This window comes from Xyrauchen texanus, chromosome 30 (genome assembly GCF_025860055.1).
Source record: "Xyrauchen texanus isolate HMW12.3.18 chromosome 30, RBS_HiC_50CHRs, whole genome shotgun sequence".
NCBI classification, from domain to species: Eukaryota; Metazoa; Chordata; class Actinopteri; order Cypriniformes; family Catostomidae; genus Xyrauchen; species Xyrauchen texanus.
In genome coordinates, this window is record NC_068305.1 from 3,978,330 (window position 1) to 3,991,368 (window position 13,039).

Genomic DNA, 13,039 nt, shown 5'->3' on the forward strand with positions numbered 1-13,039 from the left:
AAATCACCCTCTTGACATAATGCTTTTATTATTAAATAATAAAATAAATGTCACAAAACAAATTGAATGGTCCTAAAACAAGCTTCATTTTCATTAAGCAAAATATAATCTGTAATTTTTTTCTTTTGATTTTGGGGTGAAATATGAACGGAACAGGTTTCTCAGTTATGGTATACAGTCTGGAAAAAAAATAACATTTTGCAAAATATTGTCTATGTATTTTGATAAAATTGAATTGAGAATGATGTAGATATAAAAAAGAGGTACAGAAAAAATGCAGTCCAGTTAAAAGAAATAAAGTTCATATCTGTCTTTTGTCCTCAACCATTTTCTTTTTAAAGCATCTTAAAGTTTTACTTAAATTTCAAAGGTTTGACTTAACTTTTAATTTGACTTTTGTATTTTTTCCCCTCTTACTGAACAGTTAAATGCAAATGGCTACACATCCATGTTTCACAAGTACTTTAAATATCTCTAATCTCACATGCTAAACCAACATGACCCATAATACCCACACCAGTAGGAGGATGGGCAAATATCCTCGCTGTCCAATAGAAGAGTTTAATAATTGAATCCGTCCTTCCACAGCAGGATGAACTCTCTTTCTCTCCGAGATGTAGCTGGCAACAACTGAGATATCCAGGTTACCTATGGAACATGTAATATGTAGTAATACTGTGCACTTGATGAAATACATTGTAGCTGCAAGCAGCGATTATGGGGCCGAACACACCATCGGCACACCAACTGTATGTTGAGAAGATTTATTTGGTAATAACACTCTCATGGGTGATTTCAGGAATAGAATTTAAATGGCTATGAATAGATTAAAAATTCTTAACAGATTTACAACTTTTAACTTTTAACCAATAGGTGGCACTGCATCCAAATTTACATCATATCAGGCAATGTGGCAATAGCTATATTTCCATCCAAATTGTGAATTTATTAATGTATGCAAAAGATCGGACTCTCTCAAAAACAATTTGCGAATAAAACAGTTTAAAGAGGACAAACTCGTCACTCACACAATGGCGTGAAATGAAGATGGAAGGTGAAGCCACTGTGCCACTTTAATTGAAGTTTTTTTTTTGAAGGTTCTCTGATTGGTGGATCTTTCACTGCTGTACCACGAGTACTAGCCCAGATAGCAAAAAAATATCCGCACGGCTTCTTTTTGCCGCCGTCCCTAAGCTGTCGGCTATAGGTGCGTCCCACTGGCGGGGATGAAACGTTTGCCGCCGAATTCGTCACTCTCATTTCTTGCGATATGCTGCCCGCGAAAAGCTGGCGGGCCGCTCGCTTCATTTTCTCTGGCGGTTGCCTCGGGCTGATCGACCGCGGGCGGCTGGCGGCAAGCCGCTTTGAAATACAAGGATTTCTACTCTCAAAATCGACCAGCCATGTTGGCTATTTTTTGCTCCAAAGCCATTAGGGTTTATAACAGAGTCTTGACTCTTGATTCCATGATAAGGTAAGGTTTAGGAAATGACATTTAAATTACTTTGAAACTCTGAAGCGATTATACAGTAATATATGTAAAATATATTGAATTATTTTATGCACTTGAAAATTGTTTACATTTCTTTGATTGATGCACATTTGACATGCACCAATAAACCAAAAAGAATTCCTTTTGTAAAACTGACTTGGCAATAAATATCTTTATGATTCTGATTCGGTTTTAAAATAGATATTTAATTCATGGTATGAACAATTTAGCAGAATAAATTGATGAAGTTAGACTTTTCACGAATGCCTGACTATCAGTGAACAGTGAAAGACATCTGCAACATGGCCAAAATCTCAGGTATACTTTAATTTTTTTTATTAATTTGCAACCATGGTGATATCTGTCATAAACATGAAAATCCCTGTTTTGACGTGAAGGATAAACTCAATGAAATAGCGAAATTATCCTCTGGTTTCACAGTTGCGCAGAAATTTCGTTTATGTCTACATTTTTTCCAACCTCGATTTTTTTTTTTTTTTTTGTTATTTTACCTTTTACAGGTTTAGCAATTATGACCTATACAAATGTTTAAGAAAGTGTTAAAGTCCCTGTAAAGGCAATACAAAAAAATCTAAACGCATTATAAATGTTAAAAACGTATTGCTAAAACACATTACAAAGACTGAACTGTGAAGTTCCGCTGTCGCCATATTTGTTTCCGGTTTACTTGCGCGTCGCCCAAAATGTCTGTTTTTACTCGATGTCTCCAGAATCTTCCGAAAATACGCGTCAGCGATGTTCATCGCATTGTTGATGCCTGGTCCCCTGCTCCGACAAGCAAGAGGGACAAGGGCTTTAAACTCTACATATCGAGTTATCTGCACAACTACAAGGGTAAGTATTTTAATCTAATGTGGTGTGCCGGCAGATAGCGGCTAAGCTAGTTTGCCACGTGTTCATTTTTTATGTAAGGTTAGTATAGAAGCTTGTTTTTTCTTAGTTTTAAAGCAGACTGTTTGTTAATTTTTGTGATAATTGTAATATAAATTATATTAACTTGCTCTCCTCTCAGTTTCTAATAAAGATCAGGGCACAGGTGAAGTTACTGTCAGGGCATTGTGCTACAGTTCCACGAGGAAAACAGATAAACCTCACAGTTTGAGTGTATGGTGAAGCTAGAATTGATAAGACCGCAGTTACAGGCTTGTTACTTTAATAGCCCGATGTTCCTGGGGACTCGACTAAGGTTATTCATGTTTAATGTAACTCAAATCAAATGAAAACAGTTATTGTAGGCAGGTAAGTTTCCCTAACTGGTCCCCTCTGTGTAAAATGCGTATACCAATATTTCATTATTTTCTTTTTCCTCCCCTTTTACAAACAAATATTCTGCTTCAAAGAAAAAAAATGAAATTGATGTTATCATAAGGGTTCTTCATTATGAACTTGTATGCCATGCATAACATACTGTGGATAGAAATTACAGGGAAAGTTACTGGTATGATAATTGTGGTTATATTATATTAGTATTATATTTAGTGTATTGCTAATCAATATATTGTTACTTCCCAGGTGACAGCGGCTCACTTCAAGAGCAGGTGAAGCAAGTTGGGACAATGTTGAAGACATTTGCTCGCACTGGGCAATCGGGTACAACTTGCAAACAACACCTGTGGTTGTTGGTTTAATTCCCACTGGGGCCACCTGTACATGTAGTAGACCTAGATATAAATGTCATAGTTTAGTAGTTGAAGGACCAGGACTGACTACTTTATTCTTTTATTCTGGGAACCCCTGTAGGTGCAGATCAAATCCTAATGCTGCGACGTCTTGGAGTTTGGCGATGTTGTGCGTAGCATGGACAACAAAATGCTATGCTGCAACATTTCAGTGCCAATGTGTCTGTTGGAGAGTTATCCCTGCCAGGGGATCTGTTACTCCCCCCTAGACACCCAGGAAGATTTGGCGTTGCTTGACAACAGTTTGAGGCAGGATAAAGAGCTCCTGCAATGATTTGTAAGTGTGCTGATTTCGTTTATAACGCCATAGGGTAATCTAAAAAGGAAAATTAAGATTGTACACTGCATATTCTACAGTCTGAATCCACAGCCTGTCACATTTTAAATTTATGAGAAGCTTCAGAGAAATGTAATTTGTAACATGTTTTTTTGTATTTTCAGCTTCGGTTTTTTTGGCAATCAAATGTGGGAGGGACCTAAAGACAACCGTGTGTGAATGCTTCAGAGTATCTTCTCTAATCACCTTTCCATCAATACAACCTGGACTGGTGTAGGGGATAAAGCATGTTTTAGAGACATGTTCCTGAAGACCATTGTTCAAAGTAAGTTGGATATTTTTTTTATATTTAAGTAGATGTGTATGACCTTATGCCATTGAAATGGAATGACAGATCTTTATTTTCAACAGGAGCCATCCGGAAGAACCCGGCAACCCAGGATGCCACTGATGAGGCGATCCAGGTTAACGTTACGCGTTACCTGAAAGGAGCATCTGAACATGAAGGTGGAAAAAGGCGCCGCACAGCAGAGAGGGACCCACAGCCGACCCCTTAAACCTAGGCTGACTACTGACACCCCAGCATCACTGACAACTGGAACCCTTTCTTTATCCTGCAGTCAGTAACATCAAGACCCCTAAAAAAGCCTGCTAAAAGTGTCAGACTACACTCACCCAATCCACACTGTTCACTGTGGAAATTGCTTTTTTTTTTTCTCTCTCGTGACCCTGTTTTGTGGGCAGCTCCTTGGATGAATATGGGATGGTTTGTCCTTTTATACAGGCGCACGAGGAATCACTGAAGATATGCCAATTTGCACTGCCTCGTTCTGGAGGTCGGGGAAATCCGGTGATTCTTAGCCCACTACGCCACGCAGACCCCAACCACTCCAGACATTCTGATTGGCTGTGTTCTCTACAGCCAGATTTTCTGCTGTTAATTATATTTATTCCCACTTGTTGTCATGTGTAAGTTGAATGTCAAAATGTATATTATACCTGTTATCCTGCACATTCCTTGATACCAAAGATCTCAATTATTTCATATACAATTTGCTGCTTATTTCATTGTTACAGTGCTTAACTATTCTATTTTTAAATATAGCTTGTAAATCCTAGATTATACATCTAATACTTGATATCTGCACATTATCTGGTATCAAATATTCTACTTACCGTGACTTTAGTATTGGCTTATTTCATTCCGTCAGTGCTTAACGATTCTATTATAGTTTGTAAATCCTATTTCATGCCTGATATTTGATATTGCACATTAACTAGTACCAAAAATTCTACTTTCATTCCGTCACAGTGCTTAACTGTTATTCTATTGTTAAATATAGCTTGTAAATCCTTGTGCCACAGGTCAGCATTGCAGTTATAATGGTATATTCTACTCCAGAGCTTTACTCTAAATTATTACCACTTAACCTATTGTTAGAAATGACTTGTAAATATGATGTTATACCTCAATTTATTTGGTATCCTGCACTTTATTTGGTACCAAATATCCTCATTGCTTATGTTTACTGGTAATTCTTTTCATCCCAGAGCTGACCTCTTTATATTATTAACAATTATTGTAAGTGTTACAATAGTGTTTTTAAAAAAAAATTTCTTTTTTTTACCAAAATTGAATTGGAAACCTGCATGTTCTTTAGTGTGTGTGTGTGTGTGTGTGTGTGTGTGTGTGTATATAATGTTTGTATTTTTCTGTTATTTATATTTCAGTGATCTGACATCTTGTTTCAATGACAGTTACTGTACTTTGAAATGTGGAATTAAAACGCCAAATGGAAATTTGTCTGGTTTGATCAATCATTATTCTTGATAAACTGCATGCTATAAATATATATATATATATATATAATAAGCGGCCGCAGATCGCTCGAAAAAAGCGCTTGCCTCCGACGGTCCGCCTTCGATATAACGGCGGCGGAACGGCGGATAGCCAGCGGGCCGGCCGCGGAACGAAGGCGGTAGGAAGGCGGCTGCCGCTTTTAAAAAGTGGCTGCCGTCAAACGTGTTTGCGATATCGCCATTCTGCCGCTTCTACTGCCGCTGGAGCACCGCCAGCGCGCCGACTTATTGCTATCTGGGAGTGTTGTAATCAAGTCTCTAGATCGTCATTAATATCGTGACTCGAATCAGACTCGAGTTCGAGTCCAGGACTCAAGTACTACAACAATGACGGGTACTGTAGTAGTTGTTCACCTGGAATCCCTCTATTGAACGCGATTTTTAAACAATGAAGTTGAAATAACGCAGACGTATGGCTTCAACAAGCGTATCCCAAGGATTAACAACCTCGGAGCTCACGGTAGGTCTGTCTTTAAAGGTTTATAAGTTAATGTTAAAAATCAATCCATCTATGGAAAAATGTATGGGATTTTTACTTCCGGAACCCGACTGTTGCGCTCTATAATTCCAAAACACATTTTATGAATTTTGTATGAAAAGGTGGCACAGTCACCAAACTGCTCTTGTACGTTCAGAACATGGTAACAATGATACTCAACCAGTTTCATGGCAATATGTTGAAGCATTGTGAGTACACGGCCTAACTTCGTCTCTGGTGTCCTTGATGTCAAATTCATTGATGTGATACACATGAACAGTTTGGTCTATCCAAAAGCTTTTAATAATTTTCATTGCCATTGTCAAAAATTCACCAAAATTGGTGAAGATAGGATGAAACATGTAGGATGAGTTTGAAAAAGTATGTTTTCTCGCATACTCAAACCTCACTGAATTGGTTAATTTTAGTCTTGGCCCCTAAATATTGAGTTGAATGTGCAGTAATATAAAACAAATAATAACTTACCGCTGTCATGTTTGAGTTTTTGCTCTTTGATCATAGAGTATCCATCTCCTCCGTCCACCAGATATGAGGGCAACACCACCTTGTATACCTTTTTAGGGTTTAGTGGTTCGTAATGGGGCACACGACATTCATTGCACAGCACATTCACACTTTTAACACGTTTCCCAGTGGGCTTTGATAAATCATATACCAGCTGAAAACCTGCAGACGAAACATATTATCATGGATTAAAATAAATATTGTTTAGTCTGAATTATTCATAACACACAAGTCATATGGACTACTTTGTGGAGCTTGACAACCCCTGGTCAATGCATGCCTTCATTGTATGGAAAAGAGCAGCTTGTAAATTCTTGAAAACATCTTTTGTGTTCCATAGAAGAAAACAAATCATGGATTTGGAACAATGTGAGGGTTAGTAAATGATGATAACATTTTCATTTTTGGATGAACTAACCCTTTTTCTTTCTTCTTCTTCTTGGATGAACTTTCCCTAAGATTCTTAGCTCTTAAATTTCATAAACTAGCAACTGAGGAAATTCACTTTCAGCATCTGTACGATCAGCACTGGTTCCCCCCAGGGATGTGTGCTCTCCCCACTACTCTTCTCCCTGTACACAAATGACTGCACTGCCAATGTCCCAGCTGTCAAGCTCTTGAAGTTTGCAGACAACACTACTGTCTTTGGCCTCATGCAGGATGCCGATGATCCGCATAACGAAGGGAGGATGAACAGCTGGTGCAGTCAAAACAACCTGGAGCTGAACACACTCAAAACAGTGAAGAGGATAGTGGACTTTAGGAGCAACACCCCAACATTGACTCGCTCACCATTCTAAACAGCACTGTGGTAAGCAGTGGAGTCATTCATGTTCCAGGGCTCTACCATCTAACAGGACCTGAAGTGGGAGACCCCGATAGCAGGAGCTCAGTACACTCGTCCGCTTCCGAAAGCAAAAGCCCACCCTCTGATGCTGCGACTGATAATTCATCCTTGTCGCGAGCCGCAAATGAGACATTAAATCCGCCCTGAGGCAGACCGCCTGCCTCGCTCTTGAACTCTCATAATTAAATATTTTTCTCCAAAACACTTTTGCCACAATTATTGGCACCCCTACAAATCCTTATGAGTAAAATATATCTGAAGTATATTCCTATTCATATTTGACATTTTTAGTACACCTGGGTGACTAGGAACATGAAATTGTTCACCCATGACTTAAATATGAGGTAACACATGAACCAAATTCCCATAATCATCAATCACATTGGGTTAGACTAAAGTGGCAAAAGGTTGTTGAGCTTCACAAAATGGGAAATGGCCATAAGAAAATAGCTAAAGTATTAAAAATACCAATTTCCACCATCAGGGAAATAATTTAGACGCTCCAATCAACAGGAGATTTTAAGAAGTGGCCTGTAAGATTATGTGTGACTATATGGTCTCCACGCACTGAAGAGGATAGTTTGAGTGGCCAAAGAATCACCAAGGATGACAGCTTGAGAATTGCAAAAACGAGTTGGGTCCTGGGATCAGAAAGTTTACAAAAAAATATCAGACATCACCACAAGTTGTTTGGGAGCCTCTGCTCTCTTGTAAACTTTCACATTTTGTGAACAACAAACTCAAGCATCTTCAGTTTTCTAGACACTACTGGAACTACAAATGCAACCAAGTTCTAGGGTCAGATGAAAAAAAAAAAAAAGGGGGGTTTTGGCATCAAAATTCAGAGATGGGTTATGTGCACACAGAGATGAAGTACCAAATGTCCACGGTTAAATGTGGTGCTGGATCTTTAATGTTGTGGGGCTGTTTTTATGCCAGAGGTCCTGGTCATCCTATTTGGATAAATGGCATCATGGACTCTATCAAACACCAACAGATAAAGAATCAAAACCTGACTGCTTCTGCCACAAAGCTTAAAATTGGCCCTGGCTGGATCTTCCAGCAGGACAATGATCCAAAACACACATCAAAATCAACACAAAAATGGTCCACTGACCATAAAATAAAAATTCTGCCATGGCCATCCCAGTCCCCTGAACTGAACCACATAGAAAATGTGTGGGGTGAACTGAAGATGAGAGTCCACCAACATGGACATCTGAATTTGAAGGATCCGGAGAGATTCTGTATGGAGGAATGGTCTCAGATCACTTCAACCTCATTAGGCATTATAAGAGAAGACTCAGAGCTGTTATCTTGGCAAAGGGAGGTTGCAAAACGTTTTGAATAAAAGGGTGCCAATAATTGTGCCACACACATATATATATATATATTTTTTTTTTTTACTTGTGTTTGTTTGCAATTTTTTAATATCCAGTAGAGGATAGATTTTTGTGAATAGTTTGAATGAAAGACCAAAAGGATAACAATAAGGACATATTTTTCTCAACCTTCTTTGCTCATATTTAAACTTTTGACAAAAAAAAAAAAGAGCATTTGGCTGTTCACGCACACAGCTGCATTCATCACAGGACACAAGCACATGGGCAGACATACACATGTGAGCGTTTGAAAGTAGCCAGCTGAAATCAAACTGCACCGAATTGAGTCAGAGCTTGATAATGCCGGTATTTTTTGGCTTTTATTTAAATACTGTACTGAGCAGAGATTTTGTGGCACCATTAACCAGTCATGGTGGCACGCTGCAGTTTGGGAACCACTGCGCTAGACTAACGTCTTTGGCCATTGTGTTTCCTAGTTTATTCAGCATCTTGTGCAGGAGTGCTGTTTTTAGATGCCATATCATGTTAAAAAGAACTTCAACCTTTAAAAGTGTGTCTCGAAGCTAATTACAATTTTTTATTTGACTGCCTTACAAAAGGCATGCCATGGGAATGTTAACATCCATAGCTGAATTTTTGTAATTTAGGACTGAGATCACGTGGGTGTCTGAATCGAGATCGGAATCTTTTAACGATTAATCGTGCAGCTCTAATTGAACATAAACCTATCATTGGCATACAGTCCACAGCAATCCATTTTGCAATTGAATTTGTCAATCTGTCAGAGGTAGATTTATTGTAAGGGTACACAAGCGTCAGACAAACACTTTCGGCACCCTGCTGAATGATAATCATAAAAACATAACGGTGATAAAGCACTTTAAGCTTGAATTGCTCCGAAAGTTCCTTATTATGATCTGGGGTATGATTAATTGCATACATTATTTTTAATATAATTAATCACACTGAATTAACCCATTAAATCAAAAGCCCTATTTAAAATGCTTTTTATTTGCCCATTATACCTCCCCCTAATTTCTTGTCAACTCTTTTTACCACGACTCAGTAGTATAAGAACTTTAAGAAGAGACATTTTCATAGCATTTCGGATTAAATTTCAGTAGCAAGAATGCTGATTTAGGAAGCTGAGTTAGGTAGTTTGACTCATTTGCATGAATCCATGTACTGTTTGTGAGCAGCTCTGTTCTAACACATACTCAGTACCGCCGCTCCCTATACGCATATTACACTGTCTGCTTAAGGCACCAACTCCCTAGGGGGCACAAGAAACTCCACCGGTTATGCGTTATTCAAGGACCCGATCGCAGTCGCGGAACACAGACAGGGCAGGATTGCAAGTATTGCGCACCATTTTATTTATTCCCATAAATTCCATGTTCATAATGCTGGAAATTTTGTCTTTCTATCTTAATCCCACAATCAGCGTGAGTAAATTAGCTCTACTGTGTTTCTCTCTCGTGCCCACATGCTGCATTCCGCACACAGCTTATTGAACACTGGTTGAGTTTAGTGCGAGAGCACAGTGAGGTAAGGCAGAGCATTGTCGCATAAGATGTATAAACATGTTAATTCGACGTGCAGTTGAAGTAATATTGCGTCTCTGCAAGCGAGATACGTGATAAAACTATCGCTACTGTTTATAATTACAGTCCAAGCACATGACAGTAGATCGATCTAGTTGCTTCTTTGCATCGCTTCACCTTTAACTAGAAAGGAAGAAATAGCAAAATGCTTTGTGTAAAATTCTCCTCAGCTGGAGAGTGAACACCTGATACATCTCTCATCTCTATCTTTGTGAATTAGTCCGTTTTAATATAAGTAGGCCTATGTACCGATTTGCATAATATAAATAATATAATATCCTTAATATATATAATATTCAAAATATCGTATTTATCTTAAATACATATCTATTTTATAAAGTGATTTAGCAGCAAGGTCCCCTCTTTCAGGATGTCATCTGTTAATTTTCAGTGCATTTATAACCATAAACTGGTTATCAATGACTGAAAGAAATAGTTGACCCAAAAATGAAAATTCTGTCATCACTTATTACTCAGCTTCATGTTTTTGCAAACCCATATGACTTTCTTTCAGCCATGGAACTCAAAAGGAGATGTTAGGCAAACTGTTATTCTCAGTCACCATTGTATGGAGAAAAAAAAATGAAAGTGAATGGTGACTGGGACATAAATTCTTCCTAACATCCACTTTTGTGTTCCACAGAAGAGAGAAATGTATAAGGGATTGAAACAACATGAGGTAGAGTAATTATGACAGAATTTTCATTTTGGGGTCAACTATCATTTGATCTGCTTACAACCACAATTCCAAAAAAAAAGCTGGAACAGTCGAGTATTTACCACTGTGTAACCACCATTTATTCTAGTAACACTTATTAATAAGCATTTGGGCACTGAATACACAAGACTGCAATTGTCATCTTTGCTGTAATGTACACTTCATAATGCACCACACATTCTCAATAGGAGACAGATCAGGACTGCAGGAAGGACAATATAGCACCCGCACTATATCTGCTTACATAGCCATGCAAATGTTATCCATTCAGAATGTGATTTAGCATTGTCCTGCTGAAAAACCTCTTCTGAATGAGCGTGATCTCTGATATGTCAGAAGTCACTGTCTTAAAAACCATAATTCGTCTGTAATGGATATCATGACATGGGCTCAGAAATACTTTGGTAAAACTGTCAGTCAACATCATTCATCGCTATATCCACAGATGCAAGTTAAGGCTTTACTATGGAAAGCAGGAGCCATTCATCAACACTGTCTAGAAGTGCCACCGATTTCTCTGGGCTAGGGTCTCATCTGAGAAGGAAGTAGAACAGTGGAATTGTTTATATGGTCCGATGTGTCAACATTTCAAATAGTTTTCCGGTCCAAAGAGGAAAAGGAGCATAAAAGCTGTTATCAGCATCAGGTCCAAAAGCCATTGTCTGTCATGTTATGGGGGTGAGCCAGTGCCCATGGTATGGGTAACTTGCATATCTGTGAGGGCACCATTAATGCAGAAAGAAATGTATTCATTTTGGAACAACATATGCCGTCTTTTCCAAGAACGTCCCTGCAATTTCCAGCAGTACAATGCCAAAGAACATACTGCCTGTATTATAAGTGCACGGCTGTGTAAACAGAGAGTGTGTGGCACATTATGAAGCACACCATATGGCAATGAAGGCCCCGTAAAATTGCACCGCTGAAGAACTGCATAATGGATGGATGGGGAAAATTCTGCTTGCTAAACTAAACAAACGTGTGTCTTCAGTACCCAAATGCTTAATAAGTGTTAGAAGAAATGGTGATGTTGCACCAACTGGTAAACACTCGACTGTCCACTGAGTGCGTTGCAATCATCTGACTGTTGATTGCATGAAAGTGCACACTCCCTCTCTCCTTGCACGCTGTTTACAGTATGTGTGTGTGAGAATGAGTGCGGGATTGTGCACTCTCATGCAACTGACTATCTGTGAGAAAATGGCACTTTTAATGCACAAGGGAATTTAGGGCTACTCTCCATTATACGGCATAACTTAAAATCATTATTTTCATGATCAGAAAAGCAATCGTGCCTTTCTTATTGATATAGTAATAGGAAACACATCAGATTACAGAAGCAAAATAGAAGTAAACTGTACCTCATCAATAAAAGTTTTATTCTGCGAGTTAGGACAGATTGCATTCCACCTTTGACGTCAGTTGAACTCATGAAGCACTAGTGTGAAAGCATTCAAATGCACATCTTAGGACATGCAGGTAAACTCACCTGACACCTGCAAGAATTCTCCAGTACTTCCTCCATATCTGTGCACTGAGTGCTCAAAGACCTCTCTCAAAGTCGATCCGTTCATCTGCACCAGATCAGACGTGCCTCCAAATGGCAACACAGAGATCAGGTCTTCCATTGTGATTGTACCTGCATTTGAAAAACGATTAAGTTTCCAACGTACACATTTTCAAAAGTTCACTGGCGCATCGTTAACAAAAACTATTACGAATACGACTATTTTTTGTTTTTTTAAACTAAAATAAAATATAAAAACAGGAGTTTGTAAAAGAACAAAAACTAAACTAAAACTATAAATCTGCATGACAATACAAACAAAAACTTTAGATTACAGAGGAAATAACTTTAGTTTTCTTTGAATTAATTTATGTTGATGGCTGATTTCATTCATCAAAGCCTGACTTTAGAATATACATTTAGTACATTGTCAAAATGTTTTCTAATAAAGTGTTGTATGTGTAATCATACTTCAATAAAAAATAATAAAAAATAATTATGAACCTAAAACTAAACAAAGAAAACTGCCATACCATTTCTGTTGCGCTCATCAATAGCTGATCGGATGCCTCCACCGTTGAGAATACAAGAGCTTACATGATTCCACTGTATTTCATCAGCATATTTAATATTATTATGGACCTAAAACACACACAGAGAAGGAATCCTTTACAAATATACCAGTTTG

General features: G+C 38.2%; 1 protein-coding gene and 1 long non-coding RNA gene across 4 annotated transcripts in view; one reads left to right on the plus strand and one right to left on the minus strand.

Annotated features, from left to right (window-relative positions):
• Positions 1 to 9: 9 nt before the first annotated feature.
• Positions 10 to 13,039, minus strand: part of nt5e (5'-nucleotidase, ecto (CD73)) — a 38,979-nt gene continuing 25,949 nt past the window's right edge. Inside the window, exons 6-9 of the mRNA XM_052098290.1 lie at positions 12,885 to 12,993; positions 12,334 to 12,483; positions 6,294 to 6,494; positions 10 to 648 (exon numbers count right to left, since the gene is read on the minus strand). Of these exons, the coding sequence (XP_051954250.1) occupies positions 488 to 648; positions 6,294 to 6,494; positions 12,334 to 12,483; positions 12,885 to 12,993 (621 nt within the window). The 3' untranslated portion in view covers positions 10 to 487. The remainder of the gene's footprint in view (positions 649 to 6,293; positions 6,495 to 12,333; positions 12,484 to 12,884; positions 12,994 to 13,039) is intronic.
• Positions 656 to 6,273, plus strand: LOC127623780 (uncharacterized). 3 transcript variants are annotated; one of them, XR_007968095.1, is made up of 4 exons: positions 656 to 3,103; positions 3,254 to 3,469; positions 3,634 to 3,794; positions 3,881 to 6,273. It is a non-coding gene; the product is annotated as an uncharacterized LOC127623780 (long non-coding RNA). The 3 variants fall into 3 exon arrangements; XR_007968094.1 differs by having other exon boundaries at positions 656 to 2,347; positions 3,026 to 3,469; XR_007968093.1 differs by having other exon boundaries at positions 656 to 3,469.